Genomic DNA, 23,120 nt, shown 5'->3' with positions numbered 1-23,120 from the left:
TCCGTCTCCCCCAAAATGAAACAAACAGGCAAACAGGTAAGCCAGCCTTGGTTTTGCTTGACAGTGGCTGATTTGATCATTAAACCAAATGCCTGTAGCGGCACATTTAGAGGAGCAAACGGAGAATCCCAGTCTCTGGTTGGATGTCAGCCACAGAGCACTGCCAGAGGCTGGGTCTTCCCACTTGCTTCCTCCTCAACCCCATTAACTTCTGTCAAAAGGCTTCTTTGGGACTGTCCACACCACCCTGCTCAATTTATTACTTCAATGAAATTTTTCTCTGAGACCCAGCCTAGCAGCTACCCTGCCAGGGGCTGAAACCCGTCTGTTCTAGAAGTTTCTTTACCCTTTACATGTCTGGTTTCTGCTTCTGGACAAGAGGCAGGGATCAGGGTGGGGTGGGTGAGACAGTTCCCGCAGGTGCCGAATAGAAAGTGGTTCCCCGAACCTCACTGATCAAGGTCAGTATTTTAATGCAATTTTAAGTGAAGGTAGGATCCAATTCTGCCCCTGAACAGCCGGCCTCAGTTCCCAGGCCAACTTCTAATGCTACTTTGCAACAACAAAGTGACTGACTTGTTGGCCATAGTTTGCCAATTAAAATATTTCTTGATTATGGAATTTTTGGTGCCCTAGGCAAAGACCTCCCCTCCCTCGCCCTAGTCCCAGCGCTGGATGGCGCTGGGAGGAAGCAGTGAACACAGGTAAAGTTCTTAGCATAATGTCTGGCTTAGAGTAGGGACTCATGTTGCCACGGCAACAGAAAAAGGTTCATCTTCCAGAAAGAAACTAAACGCAAAAAAACTCATGCTCTGTAGTGCCTAAAAGGCAGCAAGAAACTGTAAGCAGAAAAGAACATAAGGTCATCTTGATTTCTGACTCTTCCCTGGGATTTTATAGCCAGAGAATAATGAATAAAGAGTCAGAAGGACCCCGTTTTCCCTAATGCCTAACCTTGAACTCATCTGTTGCATGAAGTAGCCCCCACCTTGAAGGGACCAGGACATTTAGCATTCTCAGTATCTTTTTCCCACATTTTTAGCCCATGATCATTTACCCTGTTGCTTGTACCCAATAGTCCAGCTCAGGGGTCCGCAAACTAGGCCTTTCAAATCACGGCCTTTTTCGTAAATAAAGTTTTATCAGCACATGGCTATGCCCATTCGCTTACCTATCATTCCCGGCTACTTTAGTTACAGTGGTAGAGGTGAGTAATTGTGCTACAACAGTAGAGATGAATAGAGTTGAATCATTTCATCGGAGACAAAGGCAAGCAAAGCCCAGAATATTTACTATCTGGTCCAGGTGAAGTAAAACTGCACACATACTCAGTTTCCCCTTTCAGACCCACACTGACCTTGCAAATGGAGGCAAAGAAACTTGGCCTTTCTGGTCTGCACCAGGTCAGCAGCCCCTTAGCCATCCCAGCTGTTCCCCACAGTTCTGTCATTATCTGTATATTTAGAGTCTCATCCTAGAAGGGTTTACCCTTCCACTTCCTCAATTGTTTTATAAAGTTTTATTGGAACAGGTAGGTTCATTGTTTCTCTTATAGCCTATGGCTGTTTTTGAGCTAAAGCCAGAGTTTCTCACAAGAAAGATGTTATGGCCCTAGAATGCCTCCAATATTTACAATGTGGTCTGGAACTCTTTGCAGACCTTTGCTCTATGGGGAATCCAAATTTGCTGGGTGATACACAGGGCGGACCAGACACCCATGAAGTCCATACAGTTGGAAGGGAGGAAAAAAAAAACCCTTCTAAAAAGGCTTTTCTTGTTTATCTGAAGAGCTGTGATAGGAAAAGTTCGAGGAACGTTTATATGATTTCAATCTGTGGGTTCCCACTTGAAAGGTCAACAGCCCACTTGCTACTAGAACAGAAACACAGATAAGACTCGTGACAAACAGAGGTGACAATAGAATCTGTATAATGCATGGGCATTCAGTCACCAGACACTCTCCCGGACCTTAGAAAATAGTTCCAGGGGCGCCTGGGTGGCTCAGTGGGTTAAAAAGCCTCTGCCTTAGGCTCAGGTCATGATCCCAGCGTCCTGGGATCAAGCCCCACATTGGGCTCCCTGCTCAGCAGGGAGTCTGCTTCCTCCTCTCTCTGCCAGCCTCTCTGCCTACTTGTGATCTCTGTCAAATAAATAAAGTCTTAAAGAAAAAAAAAAGAAAAATAAAGGAAACAGTTCCAAAGCAAAGATTAATTCTATCATGGGTCTCAGACATCACTTTCTCCTTACAACGAGATCTGACAGTGTATCAATCATTCACCTGCTGCCACCCTTCAATCAGGTATGTTCAAACAACAGAATTCATAACGAAATAAGCTACATACCTTCCATAAGTGAACTATGTATTCCCTTGTGTACAATCTATAAAAGTTTTTCCGTCCTTTTCCTCCTAGTCTACCAAAAACAATGGATCTATTTAATCGCTTTTAAAATCATAGATGTTTAATGTGATGAGGGCACATAAGAATTTCTATTAAAGACTGTACTTGAAGAAAAGATGCCGAACAACGAAACAACCGTGGGTAAGTTACATACCCACTGGCACTCCAGAAACTCCTAAGTTTTGGCCAAAGTAAAACGTCCATCTATAAGAAGTGTGGATTTTCATTTGTTGGTTCGGCGAACACCAAATGCTGATTGGGATGAAAGACCCTCAGCTCCGCCTGTCTCCTGCATCACATGTCCCAGAACCAAGCCCGCGGCCCACGGGTGCCCCAGGTCTTTTCTATATAAGCACGGAAATGCAGCTTCGCAAGGCACACGTGTGGGCTCAGCTACTGTTCGCTTGATCTTTGGCGCCACCTTCAGGTCAAACTCGTCTCCGCAGCACTCAGACCGGGAGAATCCTGCGAGCGTCTAGAACGCGTTCCCGAATCGGGCGGGCATGAAGAACACCCACCCTAATGGAAGGAAGCAAAGAAAAGTGAAGCATTCCCCTTCCCTCAGTCTACAGCGCAGTCTGCCTTTTTATTATAAGACAATGATAAAAGGAACCACACGAACGCGTAAGGCAAACACTCGCCACCACCACCCAGGTTAAGAAATAGAACTTTCCCAGAGGCCCCCACGTCCTCCACAGAGCATATCCCCGCGGCCGTCCTAACCTTCCCCACTATACACATCAGTTTAGTCCCCCATGTGGTCTAAATAGTTCCGTAATTCCATCGCAGGTGGGTCAGTTTTAGGATCTGCCTCCATCACGAAACTATCCCCTATGGGACTGAGCAGTGCGCGACGGACCTCCCCACCCCACCTCGGAACCACTGGGTCAACCCGGGGAGCCGACGTTTGGAGGGGAGACAGCAACGGGGAGGGGTGCCTCCGCCGTGCTGCTTTGGCGTCCGCAGCCCATGGCCTCAAGGCCAACTTTATAAAGTTGGAGCATTCTGTCCCCAGAGCTGGGGACACGAGTCTGGCTCAATGGCCTCCACTCGGAGGGCTGCACTGCAGCGTCTGTCCGGCGTCCGACCAGCCTCTTTGGCTGAACTAGAGGCACTGGCTGGGCTCCAGGGACGTGTCCAGCTGCCCTGCAGAGACCAGGGTGCCCAGTTGCCCCGAGGCACTGCTTTCGGGCGGGAACGTGACCAAGTCTGAGTTCTTGTTCTCGCTCTGCTCGTTGTGCTGCTTCTTATGGCATCTCAGAGAGTCGTCCCTGACGAAGGAGGCACCACAGGTCTCGCAGCGGAAGGCCCGCTGGGTCACTATTTTGGCCACGTGCTGGGAGCTGCTCCCTCGGGGCCCTTCCTTGCCCTGCGGGGCCTGGTTCTCCGTTTTGGTCTCGTCCCTGTGCACCTTGTCAATGTGCTTGGCCAGGCTGCTGGGCCGCTTGGTGTCGAAGCTGCAGAAATCGCACTTGAAGGGGCGGTCCTTGCAGTGCACGCGGCTGTGCACGCGCAGGGCCGCGGCGCTGGAGCACGAGTAGCTACACTCGGGGCACTTCTCGGGGTGGTCGGCCTGGTGCAGCCGGCTGTGCTCCAGGAGGTCGGCCCGGTCCCGGCCCTGGAAGGAGCAGTGCAGGCACTTGAACGTGTGCTTGATGCGGACGTGAGACTTGAGGTTCGCCTTCATGGTGCAGCGGACGTCACAGAAGTCGCACTTGAAAGGCTTCTCCCCCGAGTGCACGATCATGTGCCTTTTCAAGTCCGAGCTGATTTTGAACTTGGCGCTACAGAGCCAGCACTGGAAGGGGGTGTCCCCTGACAACGGAAGGGGCGTTTCCATTAGAGCAGGCAAGCAAAAGAAGTCCCCTCCCCCCTCCAAACATGCAACAGAACACCAGGTGCAGAGAGAGTTGGGTCTTTGGACTCCAGCGACGGGTAACTCCCTGACGCCACCACTTACCATGTACGTTAACTTCTTTTATGCTCACATCTTATGAGTGGGTCCTATGACCCCCACTGAGCAGATGGGAAAATGGAGGCTTCAAGGTCAAATAGGAGGGATTTGAACTCAGGCACCAGGGCATCCTGGCCTCTTCATGAGGCCACTTTACTTTCGAATCTAGCTCTCATTTAATCTAATACCCCAAAACTGGACGTGGAGGAGGTACGGTTTTGTTTCAACTGTTGCAAATCAAACCATGACGTACTGCCGACTCCAGTGTTTACGCTCTATTATGTCAACTGATTGGCTTGTATTCCTGAAGTCTCATAGTTACACAAGACTGAATTTTATATACAAAATACAGGAATATGGCAGCAGGGGACCAATTCCTGAAAATCCACAGCCTCCTCTGTACTTTGGAGCACTGTTAAGGACTTTTACTGCTTTTGGAGGCTGCGACTCTAATGCCTGTCATCAGCTGAACATAAGCAAAGATCATGTCTCTTACCCTACACGTCCACCCTTCCCTCCAGCCTCTCCCCACTGCTGGGTGTGTATTATACTCCTCTGCCATGAACCTTCTACGTTGGGTAAGAGCCTCCTAACTTTTAGTCCATCAGCCTGAGAAGTTTCTTGAGGATTCCCTCGTCTTCACCACACTACCTCTTCCTACTTATCGGGATTTTGACATATAAGTTCAAGAGCATTTGCATTCTGGCCAGTAAATTCCCATGCTTTTTTTAACGAGTTGTTTTCAGTGTTAGAATCAAACTCTAATTTAGGACTGGGTATATAGTTCATTCACTGGAGCCAAATATTTCACCAGAATTCTGCACACCTTAGAGGGTCACAGTCATCCCTGGGCCATTTGACAATGGTGTCAGCATCAAGGTCACATTAATTCTCTTTTCTTACATGCTCATTTTGGGTCACGGGTTAGCTTAATTCCTGATGGGACTATGCATTCAGGGAAAAAGAATCTTGCCATCATCTCAAAAGTCACCCAGTCTTTTAATTATGGAACACTGTAGATGAGATTTCTTGTGGATTTTGAGTTTTTAATTTACTGAATTTTCTTTTAAACCTTCAACATAGGAATCATCCGGATACTTTCCTTTACTGCAACCTCTGTTAGCAATATTCAAATATACATCAGAGAGGCCACATTTTGTCTTCTCCCTGGAGAAGAGTTTATCTTCCAGTAACTGCCACTAGCATGACTCCTGGAAGTTTGCTTTTTTTTTCTTTTTTGGTCTACTTTCTACTCATACACTTCAGGATACTGGTATACCTCAGTTTAGTTGGGTATAGAATTCTTCATCCAAAATCATTTCCCAGCTTTGAGGGCGCTATTCCACTATCCCCCTAGAAGCTAATACTATGGGAAAAGTTTTCTAGGTTTGACTCTGCCCATCCACTCCATCTGTCCTGCTTGGCATCTCATGAATCCTTTCCACTCTCATGGCTCCTTAGAATCGAGAAATTCTTTCTCCGTTGATTTTCTCACTTCTATTCCTCCCCCCCGCCTTGACCTGGCCAGTGACCAAACTTCCAGTTTCTTATTCTTTCTTAGTTATCCAAATCAGTTTTGTTTTTTTTCCCTTCTAGTCTCTGGGAAATTTCTTTGCCTTTGTAGCCAGCAACTCTAGTTTTAATTCATACTTCGTGCTCACTACCTTTTCATGGAACTCTTCTCGGATGCAGCATTTCTGCTAGTGGGTAGATACCAATTAGAACTGAAGAATTCTTGTCTACGACCCAAGGTATTCTGCTAACTCCAGGATTTGTTAGATTTGGGGCATCTTAGACCACTCGTCTCCTGCCAGTGATTCATAATCCATAGGTGACATTTAGATTTAGGAAGAACAGACCAGTTTAAGGACTAGGTAGAGGCGGCCACAGGTTTTACCTGCTACTGGGCAGTGTGGGCCATGTTGCCAACAGGCTTTTGCTTCTCCTCTGAACTCTGTGGCCTTGGCAGTCTACGTGCCAGTTCCGAGTCCAGAGCTCTCAGGGTAGTGAAACATTGGTCAAAGAGGCTGTGAGGCAGCCATAGAGTTGGGAGCCATTTGCCTGCTGGAAGAATTTTTTATTTTTATTTTTTTAAGCTTAGTTTCAGATGTCAGCATATCCCATCAGCTTGCCTTCTATGAATTCACTGAACAACCTCATTTTCTGAGCCTTCTTATGAGTCCCCAATCCCCACTTTTCTGTGCCTCGATGAACTGGTTGATTCTACTGTTATTCAATGAGGTCTTACAAGGGGAGAGAAAGCTTTTGGCAAAGTCTAATTTCTAACACTAGAAGTCTGTGATTTGCAGGTCGAGTCAACGAATTCTGCTACGTTTCAGAATTCAGCCATGTGATCAGTTTACGCGAAATGACTGAAACACCTGGTTTAGACGTCAGACTTTTGAGAGACATCCCTTGCTTCCCTGTTGTGGCCTATGTTGTCGAGTTAGGAAAAAAACGAGCTGTCAGACTTTCATGTTTTACGGAACATTGGCCGTCTGGGTGAAAAACCACAGAAATGCCAACTCCTTTACGTTTGACCACCAAGTCTTCTCGGTTGCTTGCATTTTAGCGAGACGGAGGTGAAGAAACTGGACAAGGAGTAAGGCACAGGTCTCCGGGCCAGGGACCTACCTGTGTGGGACCGCAGGTGGACGGTGAGCTGGCTGGAGTTGCGGCTGGCGTAGGGGCAGAGCTGGCATTTGTAGGGCCGCTCGTCCGAGTGGATTCGCAGGTGCTTCTTGAGGCTGCTGCTGTCTACGGCGGCGTAGTCACACAGGTGACACTTGTGGGGCTTCACACTGGTGTGGCAACGCATGTGCATGGTCAGGTTGTCTTTCCGGCTGAAGCACTTGTCACAGAACTCACACTTGTGGGGCTTGTCTCCTTCAAACACATAAGGAAGATTCAAGGTTTTAAGGGTTTCTCTGTTAAGGTGACTGCAAAGAGATCGGACCAAGAGAGTAGCTGGGGCCGAGGGGTCTGCTTCTTCCTTCTGTCCCAGTGCCCAGATAGGAAGATACTGGAGTACATAGTTCAGTGCGCTGGGAAATGAGAAGGTGTGCTAGTCATGGACGGCTCACAAATTATAAAGAATCGTAAGGAACAGGTAAGATCAGGTTGAAGGCCAAAAATCATAGGCCAAACCCTGTTTGGGGAAATGGAGAGTCGTTACAGAAGTACTCAGGGTCAGATGCAGGGACCTCGGAACAGCTTTCCTGGTTCGCACCGAACGGTCAGGTTGCCTCCTCCCTCAGTTGTACCAAACCATAGCAGCAATGGTGTTAGAAAGTGAGGGTGCTTACACCACAGAAACAGTGCAAAGCCCTCAAGTAGTTGGAGACACTCCAGAGAACAGAACCCCATGGCCAGAGCATTTCCTCCAGTGTTCTGTCCCTCCCCTACAACCATTCCAGACTCATCACTTACAAATAAAAAGGTCTACCCAATAACCAAATGCTTGGGGGAAAGCCAGAACCAGGAAGACACACCCAACTCAAGAAGTTGAAGATCTAAAAGCAAATACTTTTCATTTCCCTTTTTAAAAAGATTTTATTTATTTATTTGACAGAGAGAGACACAGTGACAGAGGGAACACAAGCCGGGGGAGTGGCAGAGGGAGAAGCAGGCTTCCCGCTGAGCAGGGAGCCCGATGTGGGTCTCAATCCCAGGATCCTGGGATTATGACTTGAGCCAAAGACAGATGCTTAACAACGGAGCCACCGAGGTGCCCTGGTTTTCATTTCCATAGTAATTCCGATTCTCCTGGGACTCTCAAGACTCCCAAGTTGATGAGTGGAATGGATGTCACAAAAAGGACTTTGAAGATGGAGCCCAAGAATCTCCCAGAAGGCTGCCCGAAAGGGAAAGTACAAGACACGAGAGCCAGCTCTAGACAGTCCAAGACAGAACAGAGAAAACAGGTATTTCTCAACACGAACGAGTCTTCAGACGGCTTATCTGCAGACAGGGAGATACAATTTCAGGAGCCCACGAACGAGCGCTTACAATTTCAGAAAGAAATGCTCAGATCAGTATGTAATTCCTCAGACAACGGGAGCAGTGTCTGCAAAGTTCTACAGAAATTACTTAAATAGAGTCCGATACTTGAATTAGCATTCAGTGGAAAGAGAAAAGAACGCCAGCTGATGACTCAGAGCTTTACACTTGAACTGTGCACATCAGAAAAAAGGAAGTGGATAAGATGTGGGATATAATCAAATGGAATCTATTGCCTCCAAACCACAAGAGAACCATACAGAAAGGCAACAGAACACAAGTAAAAGTCAAGCTATATATAAGTAAGAACAGATTTAGTTTCCCTGTTAAAAGCTTGAACATATTTTAAAAATCAGTGTGATGCTCCTAAGGTACATAAATATTTTAGGAAAATGCTAAAAGATAGGAGTATCGAATACTGGACAAAATAGAGAGCCACTAAAAAAATACATACTGAAAAGATAAAACCAAATAGATGTGACTCAAACTTATGAATCGGATATTGTTTCCCAAAAGGTTTTTCAAAAGTCAGGGCATATTTTAAAACAATTTTTAAAAAAGATTTTATTTATGTGACACAGAGAGAGAGATCCTAAGTAGGCAGAGAGGCAGGCAGAGAGAGAGGGGGAAGCAGGCTCGATGCAGGGCTCGATCCCAGGACCCTGAGATCATGACCTGAGCCAAAGGCAGAGGCTTAACCCACCGTACCACCCAGGCGCCCCTTTAAAACAACTTTTAAGAATCAAAATCAGATTACAAACTCTGTAGAGATGGGCAGGGAAAACTGTGTGTGTCAAAACCTATAGCCTAGCCCTGTTTTCAGAACGGTCTTTGTAGACTTAAGTTCATTTTTAACAAAAGGCTGGAAGTGAACTATGCAATTCAATGAATTAGAAGAAATCAAGATACACAGCTGTTAATCCACATAAACAAAATAATGGTTAAGAAGGGAGGTTTGCTCAAGATACCAAAACTCTAGGGTCTTCGAGCTCAGCATCACTGCCCCTTTGGCCAAGTAATCCTTTGCCATAGGCTGTCCTGAGCAGCAGCACTCACCCCTTCCCACTGGACACCAGTAGCACCTCTATCCCTAGTTTTAAGAGTCAAAAAGGTCTTCTGATTATTGACAAATGTCCCTAGGGCTGCGGGGTGGGGGGGCAGGGGGACGAGACTACCTGGTTGGGAACCATTCCAAGAGACAGTGGGAGAGAGAAAGGGGACCACAGATCCAATCCTTTATGGCCTAAGTAGAACTTTGCCCTGATAAACGAGGACTTGATAAAGTGGCTAACATTCTAGGAATGTACCCAGTTACGAAGTGTGAACCAGCAGAAAACTGATCAACGACAACTCAAGTTGCTCGGTCAGAGGTTAACCCCCCCGCCATGTATACTATGTACAGTTGGAGTATTCACTGTCCCCTTTGCAGGAGAACTCTGCCTCCAATCCCAGTGACCACAGGCTTGGGCATGCGACCTGTTCTGCCCAATAAACAGGACTGAAATGGAGGAATCACTCTCAGGCTAATCCTTTTAAGAGCCAGTGTGTGGTTCACCATGGTTCTCTCGCCCAGCTGACTCCTAACATTCCAGATCAGGCTTTCCCCACCACCCCCCCATTTTTTTAAGCTTTTGAGAGCCCAAGGTGGGGGGTGGCGCGGGTGTGTGTGGGGGTACAGCGCACGGTGTGCCCACGGGGAGTGGAGAAGGAGAGGGAGAAGCAGTCTCCAGGAACCCAGACCCTGATCCCAGAACCCTGAGATTATGACCCGAGCCAAAGGCAGACACTTAATAGACTGAGCCACTCAGGTGCTCCCCCAACCCAAGATCAAGGGATTCTTAATTTAGGGCTTGAGGATAAGATGTAGGAGATCCAAGACCTTATATGGGAAATAATTACATTTTTATTTCTACTACATCTAACTGGAATTTAGCATCTACCCATCATGTAATCAACAACCCGAGACTCTGGTCAGTACACGGGAGCCACGTTCACACCCACCAAGCATACTTGTAGTTCTGAAGGGTCCTTTACATTCATCACTACGGCACAATTAAGAGGATCTGGTAGCTGGTCTGCTACCATTAAACTCGGGTTTTTTATTCTTTTTTTTAAAGATTTTATTTATTTATTTGACAGAGACACAGCGAGAGAGGGAACACAAGAGGGAGAGTGGGAGAGGGAGAAGCAGGCTTCCCGCCCAGTGGTGAGCCCAACGTGGGGCTCGATCCCAGGATCCTGGGACCATGACCTGAGCCGAAGGCAGACGCTTAACGACTGAGCTATCCAGGTGCCCCAAACTCGGGGTTTTCTTAGTGTTCCTGCACATCCCTATCATTTGGGGGGCTGAGGGGGGTGGGCTTATTAAAATGGTTTTTTTCCCCCAGATTTGGGATATAACTGACATGACATTAAGGTATACAATGTGGTGATTTAATACAAGTAGAAGCTGAAAAAGGATTACCAACATAAGGTTCATTAACACCGCCTTCACCTCAGATAATCACCGTTTCTTTGTGGTCAGAACACTTAAGATCTACTCTTGTCAGGACAGACTTGGAAGTCGCTGAACAGCTGGCGTGCAGTACATCAGCCTCCTAGAACTCATTCATCTTCCAGCTGGACGTTGGTACCCTCTGACCAACATTCCCCATTTCTCAAGTTGAACTTACAGAAACCGAGGAAAATCTAGTTCGTGTCAGTGCGTCCGGGTTGGCCCGGAGATTCGGGGTTTCTAACAAGCTCCTGGGTCAGGCTGACATGTCTGGTCTTTACCACACTTAAGGTAGCTGGGGTTTACGTATTAAATGCCACACGTTTACCACTGATAGAACGTGTACTGAAATACAGTTTAAGGGGCTTTAATTTAAAAACATCCCAGAAAGGGCCCATAGGGTTCACAAAATTGCCAGGAGTCCACCGCAGGAAAAAAACGGTCAAGATCGCCTTTATCTGGCAGGTTCCAGACAGAGGCTGCTCCACTGGCTGGGTCCCGGACAGAAGACAGCACAAGGCACAGAGTGGTGACGGATTCTGGAGTACACTGGGAGGGACCGAGTGGTCTTCATTTGTCCCGGAGATGGACACGGTCCTCACAGCCTAATAATCTACACTCTCTCCATCTGCTGAGAAAGTCAGAAGCAGAGAGCAGTGTGGGCACACTCTAAGTCTGCCAGGAACAGTGATTCACGTTCAAGTAATGGTCTATGGCACAGCGGAAGAAAGGCCCCCACTCGTGCATGACCAATGAATCCGGATTCCCGTGCTAAATGAGGACATAGGATAAAAGACAGCAATAGTGTGAGTCCATCTCCTTCACTAAGCTAGATACATGCATGAGCATCTTAACACATTTATAATTCAACTCTTGATTAAAAATTTTCATCCAGGATAAACTGGCATTCGGGGTATAGAGAGGAAATGCAATTTTAGAATAAAGGTAATTAACCTCCCTTCCAAAAATCAAGGCCTGGTTTTCCAGGAGGTCTCTAATGTGAGCACACTCAGCTTTCTAACTTAGTTTCCCCCAGATAAGCCCACAGTAAGCCCTCACTCTGGGCACACAGGCCGTATGCCCTCCCCCACATATAGCCTGTCAAACTCCACCTCCACGGTTCTCAAAGTGCAGTCTGTGAGTGCCTGGGGGTACCCCAGTCTCCTCTGGTCGAGTCTGCAGTCAGAAGATCTTCATCCTCTTACAAAGATGGGATTTTCCTTTTCCATTTTGACCTCCACTCTGCTGTGGGAACACTTGGGCAGAACCACACGTGCCTGAGCATGCACCACTAGCCGCTCCCCCTCCCCACCCCACCAAGAGGCAGTGGCACGGAGTTTCCTCCTGGCCATACCCTCCCAGGGAACCCAAAGCCAGTTTCACAGAGGAACGGCCTTCCCGGCAGCAAAACCTAGGACTTCTATTAAATTTCTCCCTCCTGAAGTTTTTTTTTTTTTTTTAAACACGGTGTCATGAAATGGGAAGTATGTTGACCAAAGCACACGGTTGTACGAACAGGCCCTGGTGAGTTTTTCAAATTTGGGATTTGGTGAATATCTCCTTCAGAATGAGCTACGTGAGCCTGTCATTTCAGGGAAGACTGCCTACAGTGCTACAGCAGTAATATCTCAGCTCTAAAAAAGTTAGGATTTCCGAACCTCTATCCCCTACCCTGTGTGTGCAGCTTTCTTTTAGATTTCTCTGATGAGATTGGGAATATTAACAAGTGATTTTTTTTTTCCTATTGTAAAATGGATCAACATTAGGAAGGCTTATGTACATTGCTAAACCAGTATTTTCCAAGTGGCCAATGTAGGACAAGTTAAAAAAAAAAAAAAAAAAGCATGATTAAGAGCCATTCAAAAAGTAAACAGAACAATGGATTTTATCAGTTTGAAAAGTTTGTGGATATGGCTCCAGATTCTATACAGCAACTGAGCCTTAAGAAACTACCCTGGCGGGGGGCACCTGGGTGGCTCAGTGGGTTAAAGCCTCTGCCTTCGGCTCAGGTCATGATCTCAGGGTCCTGGGATCGAGCCCCGCATCGGGCTCTCTGCTCAGTGGAGAGCCTGCTTCCTCCTCTCTCTCTCTCTCTCTCTCTCTCTCTCTCTGTCTGCCTCTCTGCCTACATGTGATCTCTGTCTGTCAAAAAAAAAATAAAATCTTTAAAAAAAAAAAAAAAAAAAAAAAGAAACTACCCTGGGGGCACCTGGGTGGCTCAGTCCTCATCTGACTCTTGGTTCCCGCTCAGGTTGTTTTCTCTCGGGTCGTGGGCTTGAGTCCGTGTCCAGCCCTGCACTCAGTGGGGAGTCTGCTCAAAGATTCTCTCTCCCTCTGCCCCTCCCCCCACTTGCACGCTCCTTCTCTAAAATAAATCTTTAAAAAGTTAAAGAAACTTCCCTCTGTTGTGTTTTGGTAGGATATTAAAAATTATCGGAAAAGGCTATCCAAAATATTCCATTCCAACCACACGCGAGGCAACAGATTATCTTCAGATACTCAAAACACGGCAACGGACTGTATGCAGGTGGGAGAACCCAGTTGACTTCAAGAGATCTGCAAAGGTCTAGATAATACCACTGGTCACATTTTTAGGGGAAAGTAGTTACTTCTCATGAAGTACTGCTATAAGGAGCTTATGTTTTAATTTTTAATTTTAAGTAATCTCTCCACCCGACGTGGGGCTCAAACTCACAACCGTGAGATTAAGAGTTGCCAGCCTTACCGCTTGAGACAGCGGGTCACCTTGGCTTACTGTTATTTTTAAGTGCATACATATTTTAAAGTTCGGTTTTAATTTTTGGCGCAGTAACTATAGATAAAACACAAACTTGGGGTGGGGGGAGATCTCAATTTTTAGATGTAAAAGGATCACAGCAGTGTTTTGAGAACCACTGTGGTATCCATCTGGCAAAAGTCCAGCCTAAGCCTCAAAAGCTGACCCGTACATAGCACCCTCCCGCCTCTCACAGCTCGGTCCGGGATGCCCTTCGGCCTAGGCGTCCGTGCTTTTTCTTGTAAGCAGAACCTTCACTCTAGAAGCTGGGCATGTGGCCAGAGTCAAGACTTTTCTCCCAGCCTCCATTTCCACAGCTTGGAATGGCCATGTGAAGACATTCCAGGCCAACAGGCATGAACCCAAGTGACGGGTAACTTCTCATACCTTAAATGGGGGGTAGGGGTGTCAGTAAGCCAGCTCAGACCATGCCAACATGGGCTACACATCTGGGATGTTAAGCAACAACATAAGAGCCAGAGTCCCCAAAACCATGGGCTACCATACCCGACTGGGACTGTGGTGAAGACAAATATCTCGGCTTTAAACCACCATAGCTGGGTCTCATTATTAATCACAAGGGATCCTACTCCTGGGTCATGCCCTGAGGGAGAGATGCTTTAAGTCCCCTCCCCCCCCTTTTTCACCAGTTAAAATATTCACAGCTAGAGCATTTGCCTTGGACACGGTAAAACAGCCCAAGTAAGTGCTGGAGAAGCCATCTGTCTGCGCCCCTTCTGTACCCAGGAATCTGACCCCACCAAGGACAGGGCCTTGCCTACTTTCTGTATCCCCATCATGTACTGTATTATTCCAATAAAATATTAAGCCACCCCCTATCTCTCTAGGTCCACCACGGCACTGTTCACATTTAGGGATCTGGGAATTCTTTGTGGTAGGGCCTGACCTGAGCGTCCTAGGGATTTGGAGGCACCTCCGGCCCCACCCACTAGGTGGCGGTAGCATCGCCCAGCTGAGGGGGGACGGGACTGAGCCACCCACCGGCTTTGAGGTTGCCTTAGCCAGTCACCATGGTGGGGTCTCCTTTGTTCAGATGGCTTCTGCTGACCTCATCCCGGCAGCCTGGTCTTTCAAGGAGACGATCAACATTCCCTTCCCTGGAAGGCCCTTTATGACCTACCCTTTCCTGGCAAAAAGGACCCTTCATTCTCTCATTTGCACAGCACGACTCCCATTTCTAGCGGAGACTACTAATCGCCCAGAAAGTGGTCCTCCCATTGGAGCTCCCGAGTTTAGTGGTTTCTGGAAACCACTTCCCAGCACCCCCTCGATGCCCGAGGTGGGTCCAATCCCAGTAGGGATGCTGCTGGGGGCGAGGCAGGGCATGGCCTAAGGGAGGGTCCCCCTTCCCCACTTCTGCTCTCCACTAGTTAACAGAGCAGTTACCTCGTACCTGGAGATGAAGCTATAGTTTAAGGGCGACAGCCAGCTCTGCCAGCTCTGGAGTACTCCCTAAGTTGTACTCGAGAGAAACTCGGTTATGTTTAAGCCGCCTGGTTTGGTTTCTGTAAGAGCCAACAGATTGATTTTTTTTTTTTTTTTTTTTTAAAGATTTTATTTGACACAGACAGAGAGCACAAGCAGGAGGAGCTGCAGGGAGACGGGGAAGCAGACTCCGGCTGAGCAGAGAGCCCGACCTGGGACTCGATCCCAGGACTCTGGGATCATGACCTGAGTTGAAGGCAGACACTTAAACTGAGCCACCCAGGCGCCCCTAAATTTTTTTTTTTTTTAAAGATTTTATTTTAGAGGGAAAGATTGTACACATGCAAGCACACATGAGTGGCGGGAAGGGCAGAGGGAGAAGCGACTCCCTGCTGAGCACAGGGCTCCATGCTGGGCTGGATCCCAGGACCCGGAGATCACCACCCAATCACCACCAGATGCTTAATCAACTGAGCTACCCAGGCGCCCCCTGATTTTTTATATTTATTTTTTAGTTCTCTCTATACCCAATGTAGGGCCTGAACTCACAACGCGGAGATCAAGAGGTGCATGCTCTCCTGACAGAGCCAGTCAGGCACCCCAGAGACCACAATCTTAACTTCTACAGACTCATACAGGGTCTACACTTGAGACCAATAGGTAGGCAAGGTTTTTGTAAAGAGCCAGATAGTAAACACCTTCAGCTTTGTCCATCGCAGATTTTTCTGGCAACGACTTAACGCCATGGTAGGGGCCAAAGCAGCCACAGAGGACAAATGAGCTCCACAGGCTGGATTTGGCTCACAGGCTGTAGTGTGCAGACCTTGATTATACATCATGGAAATTCCTTTGCTACAGCATATCTTATTTCTCTTATTCTCAGTAGCTGGCTGCTCAAGGAACGGTTAAGAAGCAACCTTAGTATTTTTTTTTTTTTTTTTTTTTTTTTTAAAGATTCGTGAGAGACAGAGCCTGTGGGAGCAAGAGCACACAAACGGGTAGGGGGCAAACGGAGAGGGAGAGGTGGACTCCCCAGTGAGCAGGGAGCCCAGCTCAGGGCTCGATCCCAGGACCCTGGGATCATGACCTGGGCCAAGGCAGACGCTTAACCCACGGAGCCACCCAGACGCACAGGACCTTATCTACGCCTCTTTGTAGCCTGTCCTCACCAACCTCCCCAACTAGCGCACACCTTCCACGCCTTTGCACCTGCTGTTCCCCCTGCTGGAATGTTCCTGGTCTTGTCTGGTTACTTAGCCACCGTTGGCAGTTCAAGGCAAGAACCTTCTTCAGAAAGTCTTTCAGAACAGCCATGATCCCATCCCCACGACTGATTCTCCCCGGACGCACCCCCTAGCTTCGGACTTTTGAGGCCGCAGCCCACCCCGCAGACCATTTCCGCCCGGCGCAGCGCCGGAGGCCAGCACGCTCCAACTCCCAGCCACCTCCTTCAACATTCAAGTTCCCAACAAAGGAATGGATACCTACCCGTGTGGATTCTCAGATGGCGGTCCAAATCTTTCATGCCGTGGACAGTTTTGAAGTGGCAACCTAGAAGAAAAAAAATCAAGTTTTCTCAAAATAGAGCCTCAAAAAGGAAGCGCCCATAAACCTGAAGACCTGGGAAGTCCCCGGGAGCTCAGACGCCACAGGATGCTTAGGATGCATTGCGCATGCGCGGTGAGTGGGGGGGGGAGGCGGGCGGGCGCCAGGACTCTGGGGGGGGGGGGAGGGGGGCGGGCGCCAGGACTCTGCAGGTGAGCTGGTCAGAGCCCGCCCGCCAGCACCTGCCTGGGGAGGGTCCGCGCGTCCAAGTTCATGTTTCACCTGGATAGCAACAGTTGAAGGTCCTTTCTCCCAGCGTCACCGTTTGTTCCTTGGACTCTGAGGGAAGCGCCAAGGCAGGGGCTTTCTGGGCATCACTGCTGTCCGTGGAGGGACACGTTGGTTTGGGAACATTATCTTCTAATTCTGAAGCTGAAATGGACACAAAAAGAAGGGTTAATTTCTCAGATACAACCACCATAGTAAATCTTACAGTAGAAGCAGGACTGTTTTCCCTCCAATTACCTCTCCAAAAAAAAAAAAAAAAAAAAAAAGAAAAAGAAAAAAAAGACCCCCTCCCCCAAATTCATTAAAAATAGAAAGCCACGTATGCTCTGGCCTTAAGAAGTCCTTTCTTGAACTACCAACTTCCAGAAAATACAGGGAACCAGGGACATGGAAACGGGACAGACCCAATTGGCAAGACCCAGGCTGCAAAACTTTGCAACAGTGGCTTCTGATGTGACCTAGCAAAAAAGTTTGTAAAAGATTTTCCAATCTATCAGTGGCTGCTATTTTTATAAAATATAACACAAATTACAAATGAAGTAAGACCAAACAACATTAGAGATGACAGAAGGCTGGTCCTGCAAGGTTAAGCTATTTTTCAAAGCTTACTTGATTTCTGAATTTGTTTTGTCTCCATTCAGTAGGTCACAGACCACACTTCAAGCACCACTGGTCTCCTGGACAAAATGCCACTGTTTCAGCAAATCACTTAAAAGATGGAGGGGGAGGGACACCTGAGTGGCTCAATGGGTTAAGCCACTGCCTTCAGCTCAGGTCATGATCCTAGGGTCCTGGGATCGAGTCCCACATCGGGCTCCTTGCTCAGTGGGGAGCCTGCTTCTCTCTCTGCCTCTCCCTGCTACTCTGCCTGCTTGTGGGTGCCGACAAATAAATCTTAAAAAAAAAAAAAAAAGGGATGCGGGGGGGTTGAAAACCAGACTCAAAGACTTGAGAGGATGACTTGCAGTATCCAGAGGTCACTTGGATCCTGATTTAAACATATTTTAAGAGCCACTGAAGACCACAACAAGCATGAACACTAAAGTTTTTTTTTTTTTTTTTTTTTTGGAGGGGGAGGTGAAGATGAAGCTTCGAATAATCCAGGGCAGGGGAAGAGCTGGACAGAAGAAACAAGCCTGCCCACGTGTGATTAATTGTTGAAGCCCAGCCCCAGGTACACGGGAGTTCATGCATCATGTTTTGTTACTATGGTAGAATCATTGGAATTGATGTTATTGTGGGCCAAAATGGTCAGATAGTTTCATGTGATTCAATCTAACGTGGAGGTTTAAAAATTTCTGTAATAAAACCCAAGCATTCCTGAAAGATTACAAAGTGATTTCCCTCCAAACAGATTTAAATCCAAGGAATAAAAAGGGGTTGTCGATGTCTAAAGTCTTAAAAAAAAGATACTGACTAGTATATAAATTATAAATTAGAGGCCAAAGGCTGGGATGGTTTTCGCTCCAGGTAGGGAAGGTGGATTCCGTTTACAGGGAGAGGTTTTGTCCAGGTAAACCTCTTACTATGAGAAGCTAGTGAACACACTGGCGTGGGCTTTAGCTCTTAGACACAGGCCTCACTTAGCTACTTGCTAACTGAAACTTAACCTTTCTGAGCCTCAGTTTACGTGGCAGAGCAGCAGGGTTAGAATGGTGTAAATTCTCAGTACGTCAGCCTGTGCCTTGTAAACACTATGTAGGAATATAAGATTGCAGAGTTCCCACCTGAATAGTGGTGGTGCTCAAAGCCCCTTAACAGGGTTTGAACAAGTGACTTAACCCTGGGGCTCTCAACAAAGGGTCATTTTGCCCCCAGGGGACATTTGGGAATGCTTGGGGACATTTTTGATGGTCCTATGTGCACACACATAAGTGACTGTAGCATCTAGAGGGTAAAGGCCAGGGATGTTGCTAAACATCCTAAAATGTCCAGGAGAGCCCCTATACCTGTATCCGAGTCACTTGGATTGTGGGTTTTAGATGCAGCTTTCCAGTGCTCACCCCCGGATAACTTGGGGTGGGGGGTGGTTAAGGGTAGATGCCAGGAACCTGCACTTTTGAGGCCCCGTGATTCCATCATATACTCTAAACCCCTGCAATTTGAAGGGTGGTCCCCAGAGCTCTAACATCAGTATAACATGGAAACTTGTTAGAAATGCAGAACCTCAGGTCCCAGCCAACAGAATCAGTCTGCACTGGAACAAGATCCCCAGGTGATTCCTAGGCCAATGCCAAGGCAATGCATCTCCAACAGGTGCATCAGGATTACCTGGAGGGCTTGTGAAGGCTCAGGTGGCTTGGGCTCCACCTTTAGAGTTCCCGATTCAATGGATCTGGAGTAGAGCTGGTATTTTTCGTTTCTAACAAGTTCGCACTGATGCTGATCTGGGAGCCACACTTTTGAAACCTTCGGCTCTGAGAAGGGAAACTGGCTCAGATATGAAGGTTGCAGGGCTAGAAGTTTTCAGCTGATCAGAACCCACACTGGCCAGAATGGAATGAAGCCCATCACTGTGCCCCTCAGAGGAAAACCCCAAACCTTGCACTACACTTAGCAATTTGTATTAAAGAAAACCATCAAACTCTTAAGGATTTTTGATCCTAGAGAAACCAAGGAGGATTGAAAAGTGAAATCTTAGTGAGGTTGTAAGGCCACGGAGAAGTTACTCAACTTCCCTGTTCCTCAATTTCCACATCTAAAATGTAGATCATGGCCCTTATCCCCTAGGTTTAGGTGAAGGTTAAGTCCTTTCGTACATGTAAGAGGACCTGGTACATAACACTATATGAACATTTTGTTCACTGATGTGTGTACACGAGCCACCGGGTTCTGCAAGGGAGGGAAATGCACTGTGCCATAAAAACTTGGAACCAGGCAGAAGAGACTGATGGGTTAAAGTGATTAAAAAAAAAGGCTATCCAGGGGCTCCTGGCACAGTTGGTTAAGCGTCTGCCCTCAGCTCATGATCTCAGGATCCTGGGATCTAGCTCCACATCCTTGGGCTCTCTGCATAGCAGAGAGCCTGCTTCTCCTTCTCCCTCTGCTCGTGCTCTTGCTCTCAAAAATAAAATTGTTTTAGGGCGCCTGGGTGGCTCAGTTGGTTAGGCGACTGCCTTCGGCTCAGGTCATGATCCCAAAATCCCGGGGTCAAGTCCCGCATTAGGCCCCCAGCTCCGCGGGGAGTCTGCTTCTTCCTCTTTCTCCCCTCTAATACTCTCTCTCTCAAATAAATAAAATCTTTAAAGTCTTTTAAGACAATTTTTTTTTAATTTGACAGAGGAGCAGGCAGAGGCGGGGGGGGGGGGGGGGGGGGCGGGTAGCAGGCTCCCTGCTGAGCAGAGAGCCTGACATGGGGCTCAATCCCAGGACCCTGGGATCATGACCTGAGCCCAAGGCAGAGGCCTAATCCACTGAACCACCCAGGCGCCCTCAAAAATAAAATCCTAAAGAACAATCCAGTGCTAGAAAGGGTCACCCAGGTTGAACATGGAGGGCCATGAAGGGCCTCCCAAGGAGAGGACCTCCCAAGTCTCCCAAGGAGGCTTCCTTACTTCTAAATACCCCGGAAACCAAGCTAGTCTGGAGGCCTACTCTTCCCTGAAAACAGGGCAGCTGGGGCAGAGACCCTTCTAGTCTGAAAGAGGGGGTGGGCCACATATAGAACCCAGTGTAGTACAGTGGGCATTTTTTTTTAAGTTTTCTTTTTTTTTTTAAGATTTTATTTATTTGACAGATCACAAGAAGGCAGAGAGAGAAGAGGAAGCAGGCTCCCTGCTGAGCAGAGAGCCTGATGTGGGGCTCGATCCCAGGACCCTAGGATCATGACCTGGGCTGAAGGCAGAGGCTTTAACCCACTGAGCCACCCAGGTGCCCCTACAGTTTTTTACACCCTAAAATGCCCCTACAGGGCATTTTAACCCTATGAACAACCACTGTAGCTTTTATAAGGTTACCTTTTTTTTTTTTTTAAATACAAACTGATCATGACTGAAGTCTACCAGTTGACCCGCTCCATTTTATTTCTTCCAAAACCTGAGTTGCAAAGCCATCTGCAAATTAACAGCAGCCCACTCCTGCTAACCTTGGGGGTGGAGGGGAAGCCTAGACAAACTCGAAAGGAGGTGGGCCTTTGATCAGCCGGACAGACCTAAAATGCAGGAGGAAAACCCACATCAGATGGAGGGTTGCTTTTTCTCTCCAGGGATGGCTGGTGCTTAATTCTGATTGTGCCCTGCTCCCACAGGGGGCACCCGGAGTACCTCACAATGGAGAACACCCTAAGCCTTCTAAACCTGGAGGCGTCTTCACAGCCATGTAGACAAGAACAAAAGGAGCCCAGGGCACTGAGCAACAGCTAGGGGTCATTCAGGCTATTGTCTTTTATAATTGCGTCCCCCCACGATTCAACACCCCCAATTACCTCTCCAGTTCGTCTTCTGCAGAGAATCAGCAGGGCCCCCCCCCCCCCCCCCCCCGCCCCCCAGGGAGACCCTCTCATTTCAACCTGTGTCCATTATAGTCCTTGGGGACAAAGGCAGGTCTGGTCTTTTGGTGAATGGTAGTTCCATCCAGCCCAATTTTGGTTTTAGGTACTCTTACTTCTAAAGTAGTTTCATTATACTTCTCCCCTCCACTACCTCCTTGGGTGTGTGGTCATCAAAGCCCAGCGACCCGCACTACTGGAGATCTGAGGCTTACGGCAGAGACCCGAGATCCCCCGGGTCCCTTTCTAGGCCGAGGGCAGGCAGGGCAGAGGGAGAAAAAAGTTCACCCAGAACTAGGAGGTTTATCACTTAACCGCGGGGGTGGGTGAGAGGGAGGGAGAGGAGACCTAGTGGGAACTGAGGTTATCTTAATCTGAAGGCAAGATAATCAGAAGGGAAGCGCCTTAGAGATGCAGATTCCGGCCCCCCCCACCTCGCCCCAGAAATTCCAATGGGGGCGGTGCCTCAGGGTAGACTGAGGAATTTAGCGAGTTCGCGAAGCTGCGTACCTGCAGGCTGTTCAGAAACCGAGGCTCGGCTGACCACAGGGTGAGAAATACTACCCTCAGGGTTTAGGGTAATCCGGGGCCCCTGGGCGTCACCCGGACCACCTCCACCAGCCCCCTGACGGCCAGGTCAGCCCGCAAAGTCCGACCGTGGCACACTCCTCCCTCCCTAGCCTCATTTAAAGTTAAAGGGAAGTCCTCACCTGGAGCCCTTAGCCCCCCTCCCCCAGGCTGCAGCCTCGCTGACGTCCCCGGCCTCTGCACTTGCCGTTCCCTCTGCCTGGAATGTTCTCCACCACCACCACCGCCGCCGCCGCCGCCGCCGCGCCCCTCCCGCCCCACCGGCATCTCCAAGCCTTTCCTCCAGAACCTTCGGGTTTTTTACTCAATGATACCCACCTCCGCGAGGCCCTCACTGGACGATGCATTCGAAATGCCCCCTCCCCCCTTGCCGCATCTATCCCTTCCCAGCTTGGTGAGGTTTTGCTTCCACCGCTCACCCCTAACGCACCTTACGCCTCCCCCTTCTGTCTCGAGGGCCGTTTTTCTCGACCCCACTCAGCCGTAAACTCGAGAAGAACCCGAATTCTGTCTGCTTGCTCATCGCTGTTGCCTTCTCCCCAGCACCTAGCTCCAGCGCCCGGCGGAAACTCAGACGTTCTCCCCCCGCTCGGACGCGGGTCTCCGAACGCCCACCTTCTAGACGCGCCGCCCCAGGCCAGCACCAAGGAGGTCGGGGACGCGGGCGCCGGCGCGCCGCGAAGAGGGCCCTCGGAAGGGGTCTCGGAGCATCCTCCCAGCGTGTTTGGGTGAAAAACCACGATTTACCAGCGTTTGCGGGGAGCGGCACAGTTTATCCCAAGAGGAAGAATTTACAAGGAGGTGTAACTTACAAAGGCGCTGGGCGAGGGCGCCGAGGTCCCAGCCCCAGCACTCGAGGTGGAGGTGGAGGCTTCCCCCGCCCTTCCACGCCCGGAACCCCGCACCCGCGCGGGTCCCCCCGAGCGTCCGAGAAACTGCCGGCAGCGGCCAGGCGGGGCGTCCGCGGCGCTACTCACCCGGGACCCCAGCCACCCGGGGACCAGCCTCGGCGAACTCGCGGCGCGCGGGCTGCGGCTCCTTGGAGTTGAGGTGCTGAGGCTTGGCCTGTTTGCGCCGCGACATGGCGAGAAGAGCGCGGCCCCCGGCGAGTCGCTGCGAGTGGCCTGCCTCCCACAACCGCTTCC

The 23,120-nt window shown here is 48.8% G+C and overlaps 1 protein-coding gene across 2 annotated transcripts in view; it reads right to left on the bottom strand.

Moving 5' to 3' along the window:
• Positions 1-3,084: 3,084 nt before the first annotated feature.
• LOC111141458 (ZFP64 zinc finger protein) overlaps positions 3,085-23,120 on the bottom strand; it is an 87,776-nt gene continuing 67,740 nt past the window's right edge. The window contains exons 1-5 of one of the 2 annotated variants that reach the window (XM_022494038.1): positions 22,953-23,058; positions 16,896-17,045; positions 16,557-16,619; positions 6,988-7,239; positions 3,085-4,214 (exon numbers count right to left, since the gene is read on the bottom strand). In XM_022494038.1, the coding sequence (XP_022349746.1) occupies positions 3,505-4,214; positions 6,988-7,239; positions 16,557-16,619; positions 16,896-17,045; positions 22,953-23,058 (1,281 nt within the window). In that variant the 3' untranslated portion in view covers positions 3,085-3,504. Of the gene's footprint in view, positions 4,215-6,987; positions 7,240-16,556; positions 16,620-16,895; positions 17,046-22,952; positions 23,059-23,120 lie in introns of those variants that run through there. The other variant, XM_022494036.1, reaches the window with a different exon arrangement.

This window comes from Enhydra lutris, unplaced genomic scaffold (assembly GCF_002288905.1).
Source record: "Enhydra lutris kenyoni isolate GAN:26980312 unplaced genomic scaffold, ASM228890v2 scaffoldscaffold6, whole genome shotgun sequence".
NCBI classification, from domain to species: domain Eukaryota; kingdom Metazoa; phylum Chordata; class Mammalia; order Carnivora; family Mustelidae; genus Enhydra; species Enhydra lutris.
This window is presented reverse-complemented; position numbering and strand designations above follow the sequence as displayed.